The sequence below is a fragment of the Trematomus bernacchii genome, unplaced genomic scaffold (assembly GCF_902827165.1).
Source record: "Trematomus bernacchii unplaced genomic scaffold, fTreBer1.1, whole genome shotgun sequence".
NCBI classification, from domain to species: domain Eukaryota; kingdom Metazoa; phylum Chordata; class Actinopteri; order Perciformes; family Nototheniidae; genus Trematomus; species Trematomus bernacchii.
Window position 1 is genome coordinate 2,674,001 of NW_022987625.1, and position 26,039 is coordinate 2,700,039.

General features: G+C 41.7%; 1 protein-coding gene across 1 annotated transcript; it reads left to right on the forward strand.

Annotated features, from left to right (window-relative positions):
* Nucleotides 1-423: 423 nt before the first annotated feature.
* Nucleotides 424-25,812, forward strand: btbd10a (BTB (POZ) domain containing 10a). Its single transcript, XM_034132908.1, is given in 9 exon segments — nt 424-688; nt 5,398-5,654; nt 6,566-6,860; nt 7,397-7,499; nt 11,688-11,808; nt 14,297-14,463; nt 14,465-14,495; nt 17,319-17,429; nt 24,874-25,812. Coding segments are annotated over 9 exon segments (1,638 nt in total). The 5' UTR covers nt 424-560; the 3' UTR covers nt 25,299-25,812.
* Nucleotides 25,813-26,039: the final 227 nt, after the last annotated feature.

Sequence of the window (26,039 nt, forward strand, 5' to 3'; positions counted from 1 at the left end):
AGGGAGAAATTGTCTACTCAAGGGTTCTTTCACATTTTAAGCAGCGGGTTGTGGCAAGTTAACAGGGGAATATATGTATGTCCCTTACCAAATCAAATCCAGTTATGACTTGACATGGTTTGTTTAACATGATTTTGTTGAGAATACCAATAGCCTGGTTTTGAGGGGTGTTGTGTATGATTTTGGTTCCAACATAATGCAAATCTTCCAAAACATTATTTTATAAGATGTTCAATTGGGGGTCTTGTGGGATATGGCAGCCACCTTGCTATTGATTAAATTAGGACCTGTTCCGGATCAACGTCAATGAAATGCGTTACTAGCAAATGAAGGACTCAGAAGTGGGAGTTTACAAGCAGCCCCTGAACGCAGCACCGCTCTGATTCAGTCAGCACGCAGCCATTCACAGTTTCAGGTCCTCCGGTGACAGAGTGATAGCCGGTGCGTGCCTTCATCGCCCTTTAGACACATCTGAAGCTTTGGGTCGAATCGTTGGATTTCAGCAGCGAGTTTGAATCACGGTTGTGTGTGTGAAACGATGCTGATGAACTTGGAAAGTAATGTGCGAGGATGCTGAAGCTGCCGGGAAGCCCGCTTTGTTCGGAGCAGCGCAGGGCTTTTGCGCCGCGGTCCTCCCGCAGATCATCCCCTGCTGCTTTGTCTTCAGCCGGCCCTCTCTCACCGAGCGGTACGTACACGGCGCACAGCACCGGGCTGTAGCTCCGTCATTGTGGGACATGTACAGCCAGTACCCGGCTTTTCTCTCTTTGTGTGATTTACTGTCATTATAATAGTGACCTAGAAAGAAAATCATTGTCTTACCCTTGATGGGACACTCTGGTACTCATTAGAGAGTCTTATGATTTTTAATGGCAGTCTTTTATGTTCCATGTAAGGAGAAATTGCCATAAACATTTTCTATTCCAAAGGATGGACCTCATATTAGTGTCTTAAGGGGGATGTTCGAATCCTTTCCCTGTTAATATCCAATGTTCAGCCTCCTTGTAATGGATTTCATCCCAGACTGCTGAGAGCAGCTCTTATGCCCTTGTGTCGGTGTCAGCAGCAGCCCCTAAATAATAGATGGGACCCTCACCCCTCGGGGCTCTTACCTCGTGCTTTTAATAGACTGCTAGCCAGCATCCATCTTTATCTTAATTATTGTGACTTAGATGTGTTTGTTAACTTGACTTGTATTTAACAACGCACACTTGCGAGCACTTAGTGAGCACCATTTGAACGTATTCAGGAAAATAAAAAGGAAATAGTGAAATCAGTGGGGTGGTGCCTCTTGCCAGGAAATTGGACAAGTGAAATATTAGCCCCCATCTAGTTCTTAGTGGCTGTGTGAAATCTCGGCTGCTGGAGATTTGCATCGCCATGTGAAAGATGAGAGTGCTGCTGCCCTGAGTGAAATGTTGCCTCCTTTGTTCCCCGGGCCTGCTCTGGACACTGCTGCCTGCCTGTTTGGCGGCAAGACACACTTGTTTTTAATACCCCATTTCTGCTAAGCATTCAAATCCCATTTGAGATTAAACACAGCATACTAATCAGTCATCTCCTAGCCATATCACTTAACTGTGGCTGTTTGCAAAAGGATACTTAATTGTTTTTCATTAATGTTGTATAATTGATATTCTCTAAGTAAGGTCTACTGATGTATACCTCCCTATGAACCCTTGATTATTTTCAATGACATTGTCAGTCTGCAGCTGTGAAGCTGTCATGTTGTAAAAAAAACAGCATCTTATTTTACTCTTTGATTTCTGAAAATGTTAACCTTGAGGTATATTGAAAGATTAATGTAAGTGTGGGAGAGAGAATCCCTCTGGAGGGCACACAGGGATGTTAGCCTTTGCAGACCATTTACATGCACAGAAAGCTATAGAACACACTATACGCATAGGACGACTTCAAACAGGTTCATGTGGTACGTTGAGTGTATCCCAGGCGTTGGTGGGGATTGAAGGTAATGTGCAGTCATCATAATGTGCATTGTTGATCATTCACTGTCATTCCACTGGTCCTGCTACTCCTTGGTCTACTCTGTCTGGGTCTACACATCCAATCAGCCCCCCCCCCATCAGTCCTCTGTTCTGCACATTCAGATGTCCCCTAGTGGCCCACAGACTTCTCAGCGTATTAAATGGGCAAGGGGCATAGAAACAAAACATACATTCATATTCAGTTATCAATCCCCTGCTTTCAGAACCGATACACGCTTGATTGACCGTTTGTTTAAATGATAAAAAAAACCTCTATGTCTATCTGTCTCGGTGAAGTCAGGGCTTTGTGAAAAGTGCTTTATTTTTAAAGAAATCTGCTTTTTTACGTCACTAATTCCATTACAAAAATAAAATAAAAAAGAAACCTCTCTCTTTCTGTCCTTCCAGCACTCCTTGCCCCCATTTCCCATCTCTCTGTTTCCACAGCCTACAGGAGATGATCATCATCATATTTCATAGCAGCTCCTCTCAGAAGAGCTCCTCTCTCTTCATTACTGAGACCTGGATGTGTCTCGGGCCTAAAAATTCAATCTATTGGGCAGAAAGCTACACTGTCACAGTGAAAGTTCAATTAATGCATTTAGTAATACAATTCCATGTATGTCATTTGTCATAATAAAGCAAGAAAATATTTATATTAGAAATTGTTTTGTATCATCCTTCACCTTCCTATCAATAATCTAGCGAAATCGTTGGTATCTGGGCAGGGATCTTTTTTCTAAAGCCCACTGTTGAGGTGTTGTTAATAAGGTACTACTAACATGAGCACTGTGGATAAATATATAGTAATACAGCTGTGGTGTCCATTTAAATACTTAACTAAATACACTGATACACTCACCTCAGGTGTGACCAACTGCTGATGTTGGTTGATATTTTCTGGCCAATTGTGCCATTCACCAGTCCAGTACATAATAACCAATGCTTTAACAGCAATACTTGTGCAAAAACACACACAACACACACTAGCAATTATCTTGAGTCGTCATATAGTTAGTTTACTTTTGAATGTGCATATTTTCACTTGTCCATTTGGAACTGCAATATGTGACTGTCGAAGTCAATAGCATTACACACTGTGATTGTTAACCTTTGCATTATTAAATCACATAAAAAAAATGGAAAAGGACATATCGTCATTTTTTGACTTGTACTCAAGTTATTGCATGTGTGGTCATTGATCCTGAGCATAAATGCATGCTGCTGAGTGTTTGTTTAAGTCCTGTCTGGAATGGACACATACTAAGAGCTCTCTCAGGCTGCTTGTCTAAACTACAGTGAACACTGCAGGAAGCATCACTCGCTTTGAGGCGAAGCGGAGTGATTATTAAACCTCAGTCAAGAATCAGTGAAACAGCCGCCTGTGGAGGGATTAAACACAGGAGGACATTTCTGTGTGTTGTCCTGTACCTTAGTGAGTTCCGCATACTCAGGATTGTTTCACATGGATACACACTCTAATGGATGTTGGGGTGGTGTGTGTAGCTGCAGGCGGAGGTTAGTGGTTTTGTGTGGTCCTTGTTTCTGCAGCACTCTGCTCCTGCGAGGTCTTAATGCAGACTTTTTACTGCGGTCCACAGCTCACAAGTCTAACAGAAGTCTAAAAACAAACCCTTTACCCCGAGCCACCACAACTGTGTGTGTGAGTGTGAGGCTTACTGCATTTCATTGTGCAATCCTGTATTGCATAATGATGATGATGATAAATCGTTGGATCCTTGAATGAGTGTCTACAGAGGGTCAAATCCGTGCATAGAGTTTACTCAGGTGCTGTTTACACGGGAACGAAACGGGTTGTATCCGCTACTTTTCTCTTTCGTATAGCCCGTTCGTTCACACGAGGCCGTAACGGAACCGCGGAAACGGACCCCTAAAACGATAACGGGTCCCAAGGTGGATAGATCTGCGGACGGAACGCTCTGGGGGGCCAAACGGCTGTGTGTACGATGTCCTATACGATCATTTTCCTGATAACGATGAAGCCATAGCCCCGCCTCTCCCCACCTCTACTGCTCACATCTGTAGCATGGTCAGTAGCTACTGTCAGTAGCTACTGACCATGCTACAGATGTTAGTGCAAAATCTACAGCTCCTCTACCACAACCATCAGCAACAAGTGGACATGGAGAACTACATGAACTACATGTTGCTAAATCCACCGCGGAGAATAAACAGAAGGGCAACCATGGCAACCATGCTCGGGGGTCTTCTTCGCTGCTTTTGGTGTATTTTGTGGCGGAAGTACAGCGCCACTTACAGGCCCGGCATATGTACTACAGCGTCTCCAGCGGGTCGAGCGGTCTCGTGTGAAGGGACACGTTTATTGAGCCGTATCAGTGTGAATGGAATACTTTTTTGATATCGAATTTGGTTCGTTTGCGTTTCCGTGTAAATGGGGCCTCAGTGTTGCATGAAGTACTGCATCAGTGTCTGAGGTGTCTGATGATTTGTTGTGTCATTCCACTTGGACTTGAAGTTTGGACCGTATCAAACTTTTATGGCAGGTCGGAATCACGTTTTAAACGTTTTGAAACTAATGCCTTCTCCCCCCCCCCCCCACCCCCATCTTCATCAGCAGAGCGGTAAATGTATTTTAAACATTCGACTGCATTAGGGTTGGGCAATATGACAGTAGGCCTACATCCCATGCAACTGTGGAAATGTTTCCACCAGAGAATCTCTGCATCAGTTTCTACAGTGAGCTCTTCATTCTCCAATGATCTGGTCATGGCTGCATCACAGGGTCACCTTATCTGAGCAGACATGCAGGAGCAGAGTGACGTGGTCAAATCCAGATAAGGAAGAGCTCTTGGTATATGATTATCAGCTATTTGTTCACTATTTTGTTTTGTTTCTTTTTGAAAGGAAGCAAATCCTGCCGGAAAAGTCAAGACTTTTTTTCCTTTTTCCTTTCTTTTTTAAAATAATACCTCAGATAGGTAATGATTTTCCCCTAGTGTTTTTTTTACCTTATATGAAAATGAAATAAGAAAAAGAATGAAGTGCAATAAAATAAGATATGGTTATTTTGAACCATTTATTATTATTATAAGATTTTGGTTGCAGGAAGAACAAGTCGACAAAAAACATGAAATTGAGAGGCTTATTAAGTTGGCAAAAATAATGATATTGTCCAAACCATTTAGAACAAAGACAATTTGGATTCGGCAATGTAGTCTGTATTTTATAATAGTTTCAAAAAAGTCATAAATACAGTTTATTGGTGCTCATGTTCGTCTGGGGTCATCTTACAAAAACTCAATGTCAGACAAAATGACATTCTTGCTTCATGAAATCTCTTTGATGTCCAATTTTAAACCAAATATTCTCCATATAATCATAAAGTGCTGAGCTGAAATGAGTCATGCTCATAACTGTGCTCTCCCCTCAGTGAGCGGCAGTGTGGTTTGTCAGTGTTGGACTGCGACCACCAGCAGCAGGTCGGCACCATGAGCCTCTACCGGGCCGGGGCCAGCGGCTGGGCCGCCGGGGGGGCTGTGGGCGGGGCGAGAGAAAGAGGAGGAGCAGATCATCACAGAGAGCAGCAGCGGCGGTCCAGTGACCGCTCACGGGACTCCTCCCACGAGAGAGGGGAAAGCCAGCTGACGCCCTGCATCAGGAACCTCACCTCCCCCACTCGGCAGCATGGTGAGGAGGAAGAAGGAGGATCGTTATCTTGTAGTGTAGTTACCAGCGGCGTGAACCCGGAAATGTTTAGAACCCCAAAGCTTTATGTTAGAAATGTATAGTAGGGTCCCCAGCACATAGAAACTGCTGGATGCTAACCTGCATGGGCAAATTGCACAATGAGCATACGTAATGGTAATTAGCATTTATTAGCATTGTAGCCTATGAAAACAATAGTTAAAAAAGGTTTGGCCAATTTGGAGAGTTTTTGAGTTTTGTTGGTGGTTATTGAGGATACTGAATCCATTTCTGACATTTTAAGGATACAAAATGGTGTGGCCATATTTGTACTCCTGATGGGCTGATTTTAACTACCATGAGTAATGTTGCGACCATTGCATATAGAGAGCACAAGATGAAAATGATTACCTCTACTGCTGAGAATTTATTTTTAAAGATGAGCAATCTGTCCAATCCTATTAATCGAGATTCCCATAAAACTTCCAAATCGACCCAAAATGTTCAAAAAAAATCAGCCAACAAGATAACAAATATGGCCACTTTATGGTTTTAACTGCCATTATTGATCATACAAATGTCAGAAATGCATTCAGCATCCTCAATAACCCCCAGAACCACTCCAAAATTGTCCAAATCTGCAAAGTCATGTAACTATTTTCAAGATAAGCTATAATGGTATTTAATGCTAATTAATGCAACTTATGCTAATTGTGTGTGTGTGTGTGTGTGTGTGTGTGTGTGTGTGTGTGTGTGTGTGTGTGTGTGTGTGTGTGTGTGTGTGTGTGTGTGTGTGTGTGTGTGTGTGTGTGTGTGTGTGTGTGTGTGTGTGTGTGTGTGTGTGTGTGTGTGTGTGTGTGTGTGTGTGTGTGTGTGTGTGTTTTCATGTTCATGTGTCCTCCTGTTTCCCACAGACCGTGAACGTGGCGACGGAGGCTCGTCCTCCAGATCCTCCAGTCCTCGCCCCCCCAGGAGTTCTGTTCCTTATTCCCACATTGGAGGGGCCCTGATGGGGGGACACATACCTCGGGTCATTAAGGCGCTGGGTGCGGGGCCCTGCGATATGATCTACGTGTATGACCTCAGCAGTAAGGAGGGGCATCGCAGTGTTCTGAGGCTGGCAGAGAGAGTCACTCTCATCGTGGATAACACCAGATTTGTGGTGGATCCTGCCATCTTCACCGCTCAACCAAACACCATGCTCGGCAGGTGAGGACAAAAAGAGAGTTCATGCAGGGAAACACAATAACTTTAATGTCAAAGGATCAGGACATGCATTAAACTATCTGCTGCATAAAGGGATAAACAGTCTCTAATTCCCACCTCCTAAAAACTGTACCTGTAGTGGTGCTGAAACCACAACCCCATCCTCCTCTTTTCTCCTTTCATGTCAAAAGCATAACAGTTGCCCTTATGAATGTCACCTGATTGCTCACACCAATTCTCTCACCAAAGATCAAGGTGTTAGCTTGTGTAAAGTTTTTGTCACAGCATGGGGTTGTGACACACTTTAATAAAACAATACATTGTTTTTATGACGGCTAACCAGGACGCAGTTGTGATGTTTACATGCATTCAGATAGAAAGAAGTTGATGCAACAACTTCAATGTCTTGGAATTCTTTAATTCTGCGATGAGAGGGTAAAACTCCAGCAACATAAACTGATCACTGCTCTACTCGGCTGTTCTTTGACTTCTTTGAAGTTGAAGGAATCCTGATTTATTTATTACTTGTTTGTTTTCAGGATGTTTGGTTCTGGGCGGGACAACAACTTCACAAGACCCAATGAGAAAGGAGAGTTTGAGGTGGCCGATGGCATCAGCTCCACCGTCTTCAGAGCCATTTTGGTGAGTTCTTCATCTGTATACACTGTCATTCTTTGTCTGTCCTTTTCTATGCACAGTAATTCCTTGTCTTCACACTTTATCTCAGTAAAACTACAACAACCTATCTCCTTCTCTGTTCCTTCTCTTCCACTCCACCCTCTCCATTTCATTGGTCTCTCCTTACTGCTTGTAATGACAATATAATGATGAATGAGGGATGTTCAGCTCAGTGTTTTATGGAAGTTCTGTTTGGAGTCTTTCGTTCAGCTATGTAAAGAAAACTGTCCGAGCGTTTTTGCTTCTTCTGTTAATCACCAACTGCAGTACCATCTTAAATATTTCAAATAGTCCGTACATAATTCCCAACACCTTTGTCATTAAAATTGTCGGCGAGATTAGATCCCACTTCTTTTAATAATTGTTGTATTAGTGTAAAGCAATTTTATTTTGTCTCTTTGGAAAATAGTTGTTAATCACCTTTATATTTTCCTAACTTGTCATCAAACCACCTGTGTCTAAGGCCCCGGCTCCACGGGAACGCATACGGAAAAACGCATAGGATTAACGCAAACGCAAACGCCAAAAAGCTTCCGTCCACACGCAATATACATCGGATAGTGTCTGTTCACACGAGACAGCTCCGTTTACATCCAACCGCTGGAAAAGCTGCAGTACATATGCCGAGCCTGTACGTGGCGCTGTAACTTCCTCCACAAAAGCAGCAACTTCCTCCACAAAAGCAGCGAAGAAGAATGGTTGTCATGGCTGCACTTCTGTTTATTCTCCGCGGTGGGGGCCGAGGGAACCGGGCAGAGTTTTTCGCCGGTCAACGTGTGTTAAAGTTTAAATCTTCCGGACAAAATTATAAAAGTGCCGGTCAAAGGTCTTCTTTGTTATTTATTAAGCTTTAAAACAAATGAATAATGACTCTATATAATGATATATAATAATAAAATACACAGAGCCTGTCCTCTCTTTTTCCTCTCTTCTGACAGCGTCAGTGTCTGTCTCATGCAGCAGCTGATCCAGTAATGAGTGACCCGACAGTAAAAATAAACATATTTATAACTAGTTTAGGTAGTTTGAGAGGTAATTAAAATAGCTAAGGGTGATGATCTGACTTGAAGTGTGTGTTTTGCTCCCGCTGCATTACAGCAGGAGGAGCTGCGTGTCTCCGTCCTGTCAGATTAGACTTCACTCGCGTTTATGTCCATATCGAGATAAAGATAAATAATCTGAATTCAGTGTGCAGTGTACTTTTGCGGGGGTGAGCAGCAGAGGTGGGGAGAGGCGGGGCTATTGTGTCGTCATTATCAGAAAATGATGACCGTATAGGCGACCACACGGCCCCGTTGGACCCCCCAGAGCGCTCCGTTCCCAGATCTATCCACCTTTGGACCCGTTGTCGTTTGCAGGGTCCGTTTCTACCGTTCCGTTACGGCGTCGTCTAGCTTAAAGGGCTATACGCAAGAGAAATATGCGGATTCAACCCGTTTTAGTTCCCGTGGAGCCTAGGCCTAAAACATTGTTGTATATGTTGACAACGTGTGAGAGAGATTTAGATCCAGCCCTTGGATGTTAATCAGGCTTTAGTGAGTGGTGTTGTGTTGAGTAGTTATCTCAGTTAGGGGGTCATGTGATCGTTGCATGCCTGTACCTGCCTACAGATAAACTTCCATTCTAATGAAACTTACAACCTAATATTTAAAGTGGACAGTTACCACTGAATGCTCAAGATAATGCTGTTGTTTGAAAACAACAGCATTTTAAAATCCATCAGTGAAGCAACCTGATGGAGACCAGAAAACACCTCCCCTCATTTCAAACCTTTTTGAACTCAACCTTGTCACCACTTACTCTTGTGCCCAAGTCCCGAAATGACATATCTCATATGTTCCTGCCAGGGGTTTTTCTAGAAAATATAGTATGAGGGCAATACTGTGGCGTGGGAGTGGAGCGACCAAGCAGGGGATGGTGCGTAACAGGGACACTCCCCCCCCCTTCCATGGTGCGGAGCTTTTGAAAATGTGATGTGAATAGAAGCTTTTTGAGGCTACCTGAGGGGGACATGTATTGTTTCTCTTTGTATTGTTCTTAAAAGGTGAGACAGCAAGTGTAGATAGTAAAACATTCCAAGATATGTTTGCAGTAATTTATTAAGTGATACTCTCCAACAAAGATTCTTCTACACAAATCTTAACACATTTTGGTATGAGGGCACACGCCAAAAGTAAGATGTCGCAGCGCCCCTGTTAGCTGGTTTAGACTAAACCCTGCTTAACCTGAAACAAATATGAATGGCAACGATGAAAAAGTCAGCTGTGTCTCACAACAGGATCTGAGGAAACAATCTCACCACAAAGTCCATCCAGTCGCTGCTCTGGAGCTTTCAAGCATCATGTATCAAGTGCTATGAACAAAAAGGAAAATGCCTCCTCATCCATCTGCTGATAGAAGCTTGTGGGAACGGATCGAGAGTCGGAGAAAGCTTCTAAACTCACCTTGTAGTGAACGTTTTTTGTAAAATGTAGTTTCCAAGGTCTAAACTTTGACCTTCAAGTTATTTATTAGATCAAGACAGAAAACATGATATATATGGCTGTAGTAACAGTATTCCATTACAGATGCTTCTATTATTATGCCTACTTATTGCATTTCTATTCTAATGACATAAAGATGCACTTTTCTTTCATATGCTCTAAGGCTGTGATATCTGACTAGGAGCAGCCAGTTGATGACTGTGCAGGAAGACACAGTGCAGTAGCATGTGGTGCTAATGGCAGTCCTGGGGGGCTTGTAGAGGTAGTAGATCGTACCTTTCTCCAGTTCTAATGCCCCCTAAAGCCTCATCTCCATCGTCCCAGCATCTCGTGAATCAGAATGAGAATTCTTTTATTTGTCCCGCAGCTGGGAAATGTACGTTATTACATCAGCAGAGGTATAGTGCAGATAAAGTCAAGAGAATAGACGTACATTTAAAAAATAAAAAAAATAAGTATGCACATGTTATTAATAATAAAAAACATAATAAGTAAAACAACAAATAGCAGATAAGTTCACCATGGTGAAAACAAATTAGCAGTATACTAAGTACACTATATGTATGTGACCATACAGAATGAAAGACTTAGCTTGTGTTTTCTGATTTTAAATAAATTAAGAGAATAAAAAAACATGAATTGCATGAGGGTATATTGCACATGCATTTATAAATATTCCTGTGAGCCTTCTACGTGAGCTTTTGTATCTAAAATGTTTCTGGCACACTGACTGATCTTTGTGAGTGCATCTCCATGAATCCATTTTGGAAATGTTCAGGATCATTAATGGCAGAAAGTTGTCATATGTGTACTCCTGATGGGCTGTTTTGACTACCACCAGTAGTGTAGCAACCTACTTTAAAAGGAGAACACAAGATGAAAATAGCTTTCTCTACTGTGCAGGAAGACACAGTGCAGTAGTAACGTTGTTATTTCTCTTATAAATAACAAATCTGTCCAATCCAATGAGTCTCTTAAATCTTTCAAATCAACCCAAAATGTATCAAAATCAGCTCACGGATACGGATATCAGCCAAGCCATTTTTTTTTACCATTGTCCTCATAGGCTATAATGGTAATTAATGCTAATTAACACAACTTGTGCTAATTGCCCAACATATGCAGGTTAGCATCCGGCAGTTTCTATGTGCTGGGGACCCTACTATATATTTCTAACATAAAACTTTGGGGTTCTAAACATTTCCGGGTTCAAAATGCTGCCAGCTCAAAGACTCTATGAGCTGGCAACTAGACTGTTATTGGATTATGGAGACTAGAAAGTGAGGGAAGCACAGAACAGGAAGTGAGAGGTGAGCGCTATCCTCTTTGTGAGGCACAGCACATCCTCTCCTGGGAGACAGTGTCATGTGACATAGAGGGGGGGGGGGGGGGGGGGAGTGACGTTGTTAGCGTTGCTTTCATCACCCTCAGCTCCTCAGCCCTCCCCTTCTCCTCTCAGTCTCTCTCCCGCCTGTGACGTCTCTTTACTTACATCACAACTCCCTCCCCACCCCCCCCTCCCTCATCTCTCTCTCTCTCTCCGAGTGAGGCAGCATCAATAATGGCGTCTTGTTTTTTCTCCCTCGCTCGTGTGTGCGCATGACTGCCTGCCGTTGTGCCTGTGTATTTATTTGTGTGTGTCTGTGCGTGCGCTGCTGAAAAATGGCAGGATTACTACAAGTCGGGGATAATCCGCTGCCCTGACGGCGTTTCCATTCCCGAGCTGAGGGAGGCATGTGACTACCTCTGCATTGCCTTCAACTACAGCACCATCAAGTGCAGAGACCTCAGTGAGTAGTGTGTGTGTGTGTGTGTGTGTGTGTGTGTGTGTGTGTGTGTGTGTGTGTGTGTGTGTGTGTGTGTGTGTGTGTGTGTGTGTGTGTGTGTGTGTGTGTGTGTGTGTGTGTGTGTGTGTGTGTGTGTGTGTGTGTGTGTGTGTGTGTGTGTGTGTGATGGAGCTGCACTCCTATGCTTTGTTACTGTGGTGCTGAACTATAGAGTAGAACACAAACAGCTTTTGCTTTGCTTCTACAATGTGGTGTTCACTGTTCATGTCTAGTCAACCACTGATTCATTCATTGATGCTAAGTATTGTTGATGAGACATAAATACAGCATTTACTGTATGCAGGAGTTATTATCAGAGCTTAAAGTAAGCATACACTCCATTATCATGCTAAATGCACAGTAAGTACATCATTACATAATAGAGAAGCATCAGTGCTGCTTGCTTGAATGCCTATACAACACACACATTACTATATGCTGTTTTAAATGCTGCATGTGTAATGTAATTGGACATGTTTGTACATCTTGTTTGTGTCTCTTGAGTGTGTGGGAGGAGCATGCTGTGAGCGTGTAAGCGTGTGTGTGTGTGTGTGTGTGTGAGTGGCTCTAAGTAGGTCATGATTAGCTGTGAGATGTAATGCTGGTCATGCAGGCAAGTAGCTTTCATTGTTGCACCAACAGGATGAGGACTTACAGGTTTTCTGTCATGAGTTACTGCTTTTCTGCAGTTAAACGGTAAATGAACTATTACTCTTTTTATTATTTGCATTTATAATGTGTCAGCAGCTCTATAAAAGTAAGACTTAGGTCATAACTGGTGCAGTTCTGCCTCAAAAGGATCACCTGTAGCACCATAAGTTTCCTGAAATAGCCCTCAGATCTCTGAGGACTGGAGCCATTATACATTTACTTCCAGAACCTTCCATCATTACTTCACAATAATAGATCTTAGTAATAATAGAGCACTATTACAATTGTATTGATCCTCCTTTTATATTTGGAGTTGAGTTAGCAGTAGAAGAACCCAGAAGAATCCCTGTGGATTTATTTTTGTGAACTATGTTTGCTTTTACATGTCACTATGGGCTCACAAACATGTAGAATATATTTCCTCTCTCGTAAAACTTTTCCTTTAAATTACACATTTGAAACATCCATGTTTACTTGCAAGTTGTCTACTTCTTCTTCTTGCACTTTTGGCACATTGCTGCATTTTTTGACCCATTTGTTACTTGTCGATCAGTGGAAAAGTGAGAAACCGTTGTCAGGAATGTGTTCCACATTAATATATTTAAGGACGCACGCTTATACAGTAGCTATACTCATGGTGCAAAAATCCACCTTTATTCAAAACGTATGTACAACTATATTGCATCTCTCATGTGCTATTTTTTGTCGCTTTTTCAAAAGTCTTAAATACATGATCCTTTCTAAAGATTTAGTTTCATTTTTGCCTTAATTATGTTAATTCTAAGTATGAATAAATACAGGAAACAGACTAATCTCTGATGTATTTATAATTACCACTTTTGGGTTTGCAACTAATAAATAATAATAAATTATTCATATCTTCTGCACTCCAAAGTGTCGGGGCTGCTTTTAATGGACATTTCAGTTTCAGGTCGATATTTGAAGGAAGTCAAAAGAACAGTAGTGATTTATTTACGTGTACAATTTCAGTGTCAAACGTCTTGATAGCATACTTGCCAACCCTCCTGATTTCATTGCCCTCTCCCGGTTTCCTCCCGGGGTCATATTTCTCCCGATTTCTGACAAAATCAGATTTACTCACGACTGTTTCCACTCGGACTTTAATACAGCTACACCATTGTTTGGTTTCCATGGTAGCGCGTCTCTTTAGTAGCGTGTGCAACTGAAAGTCTGAGAGGGTGTTCAGCATGGTGAGGAAGATAGTCACAGAAAACAGAACAAGAATGGACAACTCGACCCTCTGCTCACTCCTTTCCTGTAAAATACAGGTCCAGCCCACACATATGCTCCATGGTGCTACAGGCCGCGAGGCAGTGCACTTACAACTACAATAAGCATGTTAATGTTAATCTAACAGCTCTGGCGATCCACTAGCACCCCACCCCCCCCCCCGCGGTGGTTTTCAAATGCTCCTGATTTCTGAAGTCTCAAGGTTGGCAAGTATGCTTGTAGGTTTACAAATAATTTGCTCTAGTGGTTAATGGTGCATACATACACAGTCAAAGGAATTACGGATATATTAATTATATATAATATATGAACTACTTTAAAAAACAGTTTCAAAAACGATTTGAAATTTGAAATAAAATAAAAAGTCAGTACCATAAGAATGCAATGATTCACTCTGAAAAGAGATGTATGTTTAGTATATCAGAATGGAAGTTGAACTGTTGATGTGGCTTAGTGGCTGTTGGAGGGCAGGTGAATGTCCAGCACAGTGTCCTCCAGCCCCCCCGTGCTCTGTCTCCTCTCATCTCTGTGTTCTCTCTGCCCCCCCCAGGCGCCCTGATGCACGAGCTGTCTAACGACGGGGCCCGGCATCAGTTTGAGTGTTACCTGGAGGAGATGGTGCTGCCGCTGATGGTGGCCAGTGCTCAGAGCGGGGAGAGGGAGTGTCACGTGGTTGTGCTGACCGACGACGACGTGGTGGACTGGGACGAAGAGTACCCCCCCCCAGATGGGAGAGGAGTACTCTCAGAGTAAGAGACTGTCAATGATCCCAGACCTGTTTATACTCAAATGAACCCACAGGTGTTCTGTAGCAGCAGCTTCTTTTTTGAAAGTCAGCTGTAGGCGTCAGCACTTTCTGCGCCTGCTGCACCTACTGCACACACAGAGAGAACTACAGATCTCTCTACAGATCACTCTACAGATCACTCTTCAGATCACTCTTCAGATCTCTCTACAGATCTCTCTACAGATCTCTCTACAGATCTCTCTACAGATCACTCTACAGATCTCTCTACAGATCACTCTACAGATCACTCTACAGATCACTCTACAGATCTCTCTACAGATCTCTCTACAGATCACTCTACAGATCTCTCTACAGATCACTCTTCAGATCTCTCTACAGATCACTCTACAGATCTCTCTACAGATCACTCTACAGATCACTCTACAGATCTCTCTACAGATCTCTCTACAGATCACTCTACAGATCACTCTTCAGATCTCTCTACAGATCTCTCTACAGATCTCTCTACAGATCACTCTACAGATCACTCTTCAGATCTCTCTACAGATCTCTCTACAGATCACTCTACAGATCTCTCTACAGATCACTCTACAGATCACTCTACAGATCACTCTTCAGATCACTCTACAGATCACTCTTCAGATCTCTCTACAGATCTCTCTACAGATCACTCTACAGATCACTCTACAGATCACTCTTCAGATCACTCTTCAGATCTCTCTACAGATCACTCTACAGATCTCTCTACAGATCTCTCTACAGATCACTCTACAGATCACTCTACAGATCACTCTACAGATCTCTCTACAGATCTCTCTACAGATCTCTCTACAGATCACTCTACAGATCACTCTACAGATCACTCTACAGATCTCTCTACAGATCTCTCTACAGATCACTCTACAGATCACTCTACAGATCACTCTACAGATCTCTCTACAGATCACTCTACAGATCACTCTTCAGATCTCTCTACAGATCACTCTTCAGATCACTCTTCAGATCTCTCTACAGATCACTCTACAGATCACTCTACAGATCACTCTACAGATCACTCTTCAGATCACTCTTCAGATCTCTCTACAGATCACTCTACAGATCTCTCTACAGATCACTCTACAGATCTCTCTACAGATCTCTCTACAGATCACTCTACAGATCTCTCTACAGATCTCTCTACAGATCTCTCTACAGATCACTCTACAGATCACTCTTCAGATCACTCTTCAGATCTCTCTACAGATCTCTCTACAGATCTCTCTACAGATCTCTCTACAGATCACTCTACAGATCTCTCTACAGATCACTCTACAGATCACTCTTCAGATCTCTCTACAGATCTCTCTACAGATCTCTCTACAGATCACTCTACAGATCACTCTACAGATCACTCTACAGATCTCTCTACAGATCACTCTACAGATCACTCTACAGATCACTCTACAGATCTCTCTACAGATCTCTCTACAGATCACTCTACAGATCACTCTACAGATCTCTCTACAGATCACTCTACAGATCACTCTACAGATCTCTCTACAGATCTCTCTACAGATCTCTCTACAGATCACTCTACAGATCACTCTTCAGATCACTCTACAGATCTCTCTACAGATCTCTCTACAGATCTCTCTACAGATCTCTCTACAGATCTCTCTACAGATGACAACAAGAACATGTATACTAGAAAGAGGAGTAATAAGACTGTATCCACAGCAAATGCGGCAGAAGTTTTGAAATCTTAATTATTCCTTTTTGCAGATCAAAATGACTTGTGCGTTGGTGTTTCTCGTCAAAAAACAATCAAAACAATCCAACAATGATTAAATCAGCCTTTTACAACGAAATGTGTGAATAAAGCTTACCAGAATTCTAAATTGTACACAGTTAAATCATATTTTAAGTCTGATAATAAATACAAATAATTACAATTGATAAAGTGGGCCCTGTACAAAAACGTTTTGGATGGTTTTGTTACTTTTGACAAGAATGATTACTAAGGCCCAGACCAAGATGATATACATGTAAGGGATTTAATCAGTCAGCTAAAAATAATTCCATTCTAAAATATTTATTCTGAGGAAACTCAATGCCTTCTAAAGTATCCAGCTTCAGCGGCTATTTAACCATGCATCCTCTCAGAGGCTGACCAAGGATTTCAGACTCAAGATGGTTCCCTTCCACCCACTAGGAGAAGGCTGCAACAACTGTCATTAAACTGCCTATTTCCACTGTCAGACATGTTACCAGAAAATAAAGATAACTGGGACATTTTCAGTAAAAAAGAACATGTGTTGAAAGTCAAGAAAGATATTAAAAGAACTGACATGTCACTGCACGAGGCTGCAGAAAAGTTTAGCAGACTTCAAAGGACAAAAATACAACTTCCTTTAACAGCATGAGGTCCTTCAACCTGAACAAAACAGAAGAGGTCAGTAGAATGAAAAAGAAAACCTTAAAACAACTAAAGCCTTTGTGACTTGTGCTGATGAAACAAACACCAACAAAGTCTAGGGGATTGTATTCAAAGGTCAGCCCTGACCTTAAAGTGAATTAGAGGGATGGTATTTTGGCAATGCAATGAGCTAAAGCATGCCATTATATCATCACTTTTCTGTTTAATAAATACATTTGCAAACGTTATGTGTCTCTTAAATATAAATACATGAGTAGTAACCAATGGGTCTGAGAGCTACAGACAGGGTTGGGAAGATGGACGATATTTAAAGACTATGAAAGTATTGACATTTATGTGCGGTTTGATAACAACAATACAAACCTTACGTGGAGCGTTCATGTACTGAATGTCTCTTTTTCTTCACAGTCATCTACAGCACCAAGCTGTACCGCTTCTTCAAGTACATCGAGAACAGAGACGTCGCCAAGTCCGTGCTGAAGGACCGAGGACTGAAGAAGATCCGGCTGGGCATAGAAGGTACTGGGTCTTTAAGTAAAAACGTATTATCACACTCGTACAAGTAAATGTGACTGAGGGGCGCCCTGCTACAGATGCATGTCCCCATTCTTTTTTTGTTTGTTTTTAAAGTTTTTATTTATGAACATACATGGTACATAGCTCACATGGTACAGCATACAGAAAGAGGAAGGTCAGGCTACAAAACATGTTAGTTAAGTGTTCCTGGTTAAAAAGAAAACAGAAAAATACAAAGGTGTAAGATTACCAATCAGACACTACAGCGATCATAAAATAAAATAATAACAACAAATGATGCTTGATTAGAATAATTGTATACAGGCCCTTTTGTGACAGTCAGGTTAGAGGTCAGGTAATCCACAAAGTAATCCCAACTTCCTAGAACCACAGGTCCTCTACCCCTCATTCTTGCCAACATAACCTCATATGATGCTGTTTCACTCATCAGAGCCTTCCATTCGTGACATGTTGGGATTGTGGGTGATTTCCAGTGTCTCAATATAGTTCTGGCAGCTGAGGTTATCCCATCCATTAAAACTGAATGAGCACTTGTTGTCAGTTTTGGAATTTCTGTTTTATCGCCCAATAGGCATAAACGTGGCGATAATGGCAAGGATATTCCTACCCATGCCTCTAAGAATTCCAACACTCTTTGCCAAAACGGGTTGACCATAGAACCATGAGATGTACAAATGTGCCCATCTCTTTCTTGCATTTCCAGCATGTGTTGGTATTTATTAGTCCTATTTTGAAAAGCCTAGATCAGGGATGGGCAACTTGGATAGTGGTGGGGGCCACATAATATATGTACTGACCACCAGGGGGCCGCAGAGTCACTTGGAACACACACAAATTCCATGTATTGTATGTAATTATTAACAAATTAAGTCTGACATCTTCATTGACATTTTACAATCTTTCAGGGAACATCCTCTAATAAGCTCACTAAACAATTTTCACAAGTGGCATGTTTGTATTGAACAGGTTATTTAACAGTGGAATACAACTATTTTAAACTATTGGAATACAGTGGAATACAACTATTTTAAACTATTGGAAAGCACGGGAAATGTGTGTGCATCAAGATTAACCATTAAGATGACATAAACATGAAGTCATGAACACTAACCCAGACATTAGTTGTCTAACTTGAACCTAAGACACTTGTAGCCTGTCTCTGCTGACGCACAATAAGGGGAATGTCAACACAGACACCTGTCAACCCGCACTCTGCTGTTCCTCAGCGCCGCTGAAATTATGAATGAAAAGCGTATAGTAATCATAGATAACACGGCAGGGTCCGTGAGAGTTTGTTTTCATCTGATTTCAAATAAACAAAGTCATGGTTTTTAGAATATTAAACTTGTTTCGCCAAATTCAGATGATAAATGCAACTTTTAAGCTTATAAAGGCATAATTACAAGCGGTAACTTAACGTCACAGCAGGCATAACAACAGCCGGTGTTTCTTGTGAGTGTTTCCCGGGAAACAAACACAATACACACAAACGCGTCACAGATTATTTCGGGGTATTTGGCTGCCGAACGAAATCATGTACGCAGCTCGCGACGTAACTAGGAGTCTAGTGGACGGTATCAGTACTACAAGTAAAGAAATAAAAAACCTTTTTTATTTTTATTTTTTTTTAATTAATTACGTTGTTTATAAATTAATCTGAGGGCCGCAAAAAGAGGAGGTGGGGGCCCCCGGGCCGCCATTTGCCCATCCCTGGCCTAGATGGTGTACAGTAGTACCGGTGTAGAGTTTTATACTGAGTGAATTAACCTCTAGTTTCTTTAATATATTTACCGTTATCAGTCAGAATCTGTTTCCAAGTATCTTCGTCAATCTGACAGTCAAGGTCTTTCTGCCAGATTATCCTCAAATGATCACATGTGCTGCTGGTTAAATACATTGATTTACTATAGAATACTGATGCCTTATGGTTAAGTGGGTTTTGAAGATAGTCAACTAATGGGTTGTCTGTTTCATTCGGCTGATACTTTTCCACCAAGCAGTGTCTAATCTGCAAGTATTTCCAGAAATCCCCCTTCTGTTGCAAATTGTACTCTTGGGCTAATTCAGTGAATTATTTAAATATTACATTATTACATTACATGTCACTTGTTAGACGCTTTTATCCAAAGCGACTTTCATACTCAATATTGTGGACAATCCCCACAGGAGCAATTTGGGGTGAAGTGTCTCAGGGACACAAATATACCATCTTTATAGAAATTGCTTATTAGTGCGAATGCTGTGCCACAGCATTCCACTATAGTTCTTCTGTTTCTCTTTAATCTTCTTCTTATTTCAACCAATATTTTGCCGTCAAATAACTTCAGCCTACTTTCAGCTACAGAAACCATTCAAATATCAAAATATTCAGCCTTTTTCAAAATATGTTATACTTTTTTAAATATTCAGCTTTTTAAACTATTTTATTAACATGTAACTCAATGGGAGGAACCTTCAAATCCTCTTTTACCTACACCTTGCGCCAAATGCTTCTCCTTCCACATACTTTCAGCTAGAGACTTCATTCCAACTTTAACATGATCACAAAACGTTTAGCTATTAAAATCCTATTCAGATTCTTGATATCTTTTACACTTTTTGAGATATTTAACTTAGTTTGGAGATTGGTAAAGAGGCCTTCTTCAGATTTTAACATTAGTGTGTATTGCGCAGCTCGTTAAGTCTAGAGTACTTTGATCTCAAAACAGAGTGCAGCTTGAAATTCGCCCCAAAAAATGTTTTAAACCTGCCATAACTCCCAAACCCTACACTCCTTCCTTGGGCATCATTTTTCATGAAAAACGTAGGAAAACCTCTCCTATGTTGAAAAATAAAAAATAATTAAGCAAAATGCCTCTTGAGGGCATGAAGTGACAACAACTTTCAACATGTCTCCATTAAGGCCCATTGTAAATTCAGCCTGATCTTTCCTCACAGCAGCAGCTGCACACCTTTAGTAAATCTGCCAAAAATGCCACATTATTGACCCGAAAGTGCACAAAAAGCAGACTTCAGACGCTCGTCAGGGTCCTGAGACGCTTCACGCGTTGACATTTTACCGAAAGCTGCTACGGTTCTTCAACAAAACGTTCAAATGTAAGAGGTTTATCTCTCATTCAGATCAATGGAAAGGCTCTCCTCTCATAGATCAGTGCACATCACCATGGAAACCTTTGATCTCTGGGCTCACACACAGGTGTTATGATTAGGTGCTCAGCACAGAAACAAACACTGACAAACAGACTGGACTTTAACAGACTGTCTCAGCCTATTCTTTTCTGTCTGATGGAGACTTCATACTGACTTCAACATGTTCCACATATTTTATACATTATTGGTGACGTATGGTTTTAGTTCTAAAGTTTGCAGTTAAAATATTCTGCTGCTTTCCCAAGCCTTTTTACTTTCTTTTCTCTTCTTAATACACATTCATTCACTACTACTTACATCTGATATGTAACTCCTTCAGCCTATTTTCAGCTGCAGAAATCATTCAACTATTACATTATTCAGCTATTTCAGGACATTGAGGCTATACATGTTGTTGTTTATACCTTTTTTAAACCTTTTCTTTTAAATATTAATCTTCTTCACTATTTTTCCTACTCTTCCAGTTTAACATTTCACTTTCAAGTTTTCAACAAAGTCATTGCAATGCATTTGAGCTGTAACAATTTGATTCAAATCATTTCACTTTTCTGCATTTCTCCGCTAAGTTCAGCAACACACTGACTTGGTCTCTGTAGCTACAAGCAGCTACCATTCAGCTAATAACATATTCAGCTTTTTCTGCATTTTCAGCTCAATTCAGCAACAAATGTTCACAGTTCAGCATTCACACGCATTTTCAGCAGGAAATGCATTTTCTAGTTGTATGTATACCCAACTGGTGGGTCGCGACCCAAAAGTGGGTCGCGGACCCATTTCGAGTGAGTCGCGGATGTGTGAGTGAAGAAAAAAAAGTTGAACGTTTTTTTTGGGGGGGGGAAAAGTCAAACTTTTATTTTGAAGGCCCGATTTTCTAACGCTGTGCATGCAGTCGGCGTTGGACTGGAAGTACCGGAGACCATAAACGGTTTTGAAAACTTCTGTCACGATCATCTTCTCAATAAAACATCTTTGCTGATGTTTTTTCGAGTCTTCTGGCCAATCAGAATCAAGATTGTTGCCGGAAGTCCCCACGGAGAATAACTTTGCGGTAGAACTGTTCTTTATACATCCATGGGTACAACTTCAGATACAAATGAACACATAATGAAATATGACCCCCGGTTTGATGATTGACAGGTACCCTTGTGGGTAAGGGTAGATAGCCCCCATTGTTCTGTGGAACAATGGGGGCTATCTACCCTTACCCACAATTTAAAGTAAGTCACACAGACTATCTCCTCTTTACTCTTCTCGCAGCAAGATGTCAGAACAAAGTGAAAAACAAACAATGGCATAAAATATTATTAATATGTCGGGTAGTAATAGATTTATTTATTTTCTTCTCAGATTGTACCAGAATGCGTAGTTTATGTTAGTATTTCTAAAAATCTCCTGTGGGAGAATCCCCCCAGACCCCCCTGCAGGGGTTGGGTTTTCAGCATGTGTGCCTTTTTATGTTATATAGTTCAGCTTTGATTCCATCATCTCATTAAACCTTTTTTAAAAGCATACTTTAGTTCTGTGAAGGGATATATGCACTGTACTTCACTTTTATTAATATTGTAAGCGTATATATTACAGCACGATTTTTTGTTGAATAGATTTGAGTGCTTCAAAATGTTGGGTCGCGATGTATTGACCAAGTGAAAAGTGGGTCCCGAGGCCTGACCAGTTAAGAACCACTGGTCTAGCCATCTTCTCCAGAATACTGTTTATTTTCCTATTTTTACTTCTGAGTTTAACTAAAGTGATGTATATTGCTGTTTGTAATGTGAAATCTTGTGTATTTTATGAACCTTTGCCCAGACCTCCCTAGAGTGTTTAATAATTGGGTTATTGTCTCTCTCCTTATCACTTGACTTCTGGGATATCACATGTATAGGGTGGCCTTTTAAATAGTGGCCCATTCTAAACCAGACACTGTCCCTCTCCAGTGTTTAGCTATCTTGACCATTTCAAAAGACAGGTTATACAGTCTAACATCAGGTAACCCCAGCCCTCCTGTATCTTTGGGTGTATGTCCCGATTCTAACATCAGTCAGGGGATCTGAAGAATTGTCTGGGGCGATCTTAATTCTGCAAGTGGACCCATTTACAAGAATACAACTCGGAGCAGAATATTTCACGACTCTTTAACTCCTGTAGATGTTCTTTCGTTTTCTCCTGAGTGTACTGAAGCTTTGTGAGGGAAAAACAAACATTGAAAGGATCACATGTTCAGTCAGTAAACTGTTCCCTGAACCTTCCCCAGGACTTTATTCAATATGATTTGGGATCACTGCATATCCTGACTCTGAGGATGATGTCACCACTGTGTAAAAGTCTTAATGGCTGAACCCGAGGCAGGAGTTTCCACAAAAACACAAAATACAATACGATACGATACGATATTACTTTATTTGTCAGATCAGGTCTGAAATTTAACTTGCGTCACAGCAGCTCCATGTCCAACATCAACAGACAAATATCCAGACACAAATACATGAAACACAAACAACAAACATTTAACATAACAGCACAATCAGTGAGAGAAAACATGCTCAAAGAGCCTTCAGCGTGCATCTGATCTGGGATCAGCTCTGTATTTACTGTGAGGATTGACTGATGCACAAAGGAGTGCTTCAGTCTGACCTTATTGAATCGTGGGACCCTGCATCTCCGATGAGATGGTAGCAGTTCATATTCACTGTTCAGAACATGCTTTGGGTCAGAGATGATGTTGTTGGACAGCCTCACTAGGTTGTTATGATAGGCTGAGTCATAGAGTCTCTGACAGGGTTGACCAACAATCTTTGAGCAGATTTTTAACAGGTGGAGCAGTTTTGATTTTAAAGCTGCTGACAAACATTTGTACCAGGTAGTATTGCAGTACTGTAGAATGGACATGATCACAGATGTAAAGAACAACAGAAGAATTTCTCTGCTCGCCCCAAAAGACCTAAGATGGCGGAGAAAATCAATTCTTTGTTTTGTCCTTTTGCACAGATATTCAATGTGCTCCTTCCATGACAGCAGATGGTCAATCATTACACCTAAGTATTTGTATGAAACTCCCTGCTTGATTTCATCTGTATGGATGACAATGGGGACTTTATGGGAGTCAGATGGAGCCAAAAATAACAACAAGAGCATTGCTATCAGTCCGCTCGACCACCTGATCTACAGCCTGTTGGTGCAGCTCAGGGTCGTCTGTGTTACTGAGCAGAGATATTATTGTAGTATCATCAGAGTACTTAATGATGACTTGATTTGGTGTGTTGGTACCAAATCAAGTCATCATTAAGTACTCTGATGATACTAATACTAAAAATACTCTCTTCAAACATGTTTAATGGCAATCCAAACCCCAGCTGAATGCTAATTGTAGGGAAAGGAACAGTTTTAAGGATAACTAACTGACATAAATGGTATCGTAAAGTATTGCGACATTCAAAAAAGAAGTTCTGAGACATTTATAAAAATATCTATTGTTACATAAAAGTGATTATAGCACCGTACAAACAAGTGTTTATATTGCAGCAATGAGGAGCCTTGCTCAAGGGCACCACGGCAGGGCCCAGGAGGTGAACTGGGACCTCTCCAAGTGCTAGTCCACTGCCGGACATTTCTGATAATCTGGACAATTATCAGAAATACTTACAAAACATACAATAAATAAGATGTATTCATTGCAGAGTTTATCGAGTTAGATAAACAAACAGAAAGGAAAACACATTTTATTAACTAATTATTGTGAAACACACCTTATTCAAACTCAACAAAAACACACTAAAACGTATTAAGCGTCTTCAGTCCCCTCCTCTGTTCCAACCATCACACACTCTGATTAGAAACTTTGAAAGATAGACTAAATAAGTACCGATATAACAAAACATGATTCAAAGAAGTAACCCCATCACATTTGAACTGTTCAGTAAACCCTGTTTTCCAGCATGTTTGTATTTTCCGCTTTTTAGCAGGTTTTGGTGCGTTAGTGAAAACAGGGATTGGGGAGCTAAAGGAAAGCTGCATTGTGTCACCTTTAGACAGAGCCGGGGTCCTCCTTTTGAATTGTTTTGCTAAGCCATTCTAACAGGCACATGGCTTCAGTTTCATGTTTACTGTACTGACATGAGAGGGTATCATTTGTCTCATCTAACCTCAAAAGTCAGCAAAAGGGTATTTCCTAAAAACTACAAACCATCTACAAACGTTTGCTTGTTATGAGCGCTGAATAAAAAAATGGTCTTTCTTTGAATGTTATTCTGAGCCACGTTCCTTTGTCTGTTTCCTACAGGTTACCCGACCTACAAAGAGAAGGTGAAGCGGCGTCCCGGCGGTCGTCCAGAGGTCATCTACAACTACGTCCAGCGGCCCTTCATCCGCATGTCCTGGGAGAAGGAGGAGGGCAAGAGCCGCCACGTGGACTTCCAGTGCGTCAAGTCCAAGTCGTCCAGCAACCTGGCAGCCGCCGCCGCAGACATCCCCCAGGACCCCCCGGGGCCCCAGGTGGACGAACTGGACACTCTGCCCCCGCCCGACCCCCATCAGCTAGGGCTGGGACAGGACAACAGCCCTCAGCCCGCACAAGGCTGCGAGGACCCCCACCAGCAGGCTCAGGACCCCCACAGCCTGGCCCACAGCCAGCAGCAGGGCAACAGCTTCTCTCAGGACACATACCACTACGAGCCAGACCCCGACACCCCCTCTCCCTCTGCATGAGGTCACACTGACAGCAACAAGTGCTTCCACACACACATACACACACACACACACACACTCACAGCTAACCAGAACTAAACGTCTCTGATTGTCAGACTACAGTCCCTGCAGCAGCCAATCAGCACACAGTTCCTATGCCACAGTTAGCTTCTGTACACTTGTGGCCATCAGTGAGAAGCCCCCCTCCGAGTGGCAAACACCACTTTGCCTTGTTCAGCATGCCTGCTGCAGCCTCTCTCAGGCCCAGGGGGAGGAGACGAGCCCAGCAGCACCCCCCACTCATTTATTTATCTGACCAAAGGACTGTGTGTGTGTGTGTGTGTGTGTGTGTGTGTGTGTGTGTGTGTGTGTGTGTGTGTGTGTGTGTGTGTGTGTGTGTGTGTGTGTGTGTGTGTGTGTGTGTGTGTGTGTGTGTGTGTGTGTGTGTGTGTGCAGTCTGCACAGGTCCATCTCCTCACAGGATGTCTGAGAGGTTCCACACGATGTTTTTCTAATAAAGATTATTCACAACACGTCCTGTATGACCCACTTCTTATTTGGATTGTGTTTTTAAAGCTGACAAAGGTTGTAGTTAAAGGGGTACAATTCTTCTTTTTGGGGATTCCCTTTCCTGTAGTGTGTTATATAGATTTATGTGCATGTAAATGGTCTGCCATGGCCCATCTGTAACGCTTCAATTGGACTCCTTTGTACATAGTGACTCACGTGTGTATTGGCTAGCTAACACATTGTATGTGAATA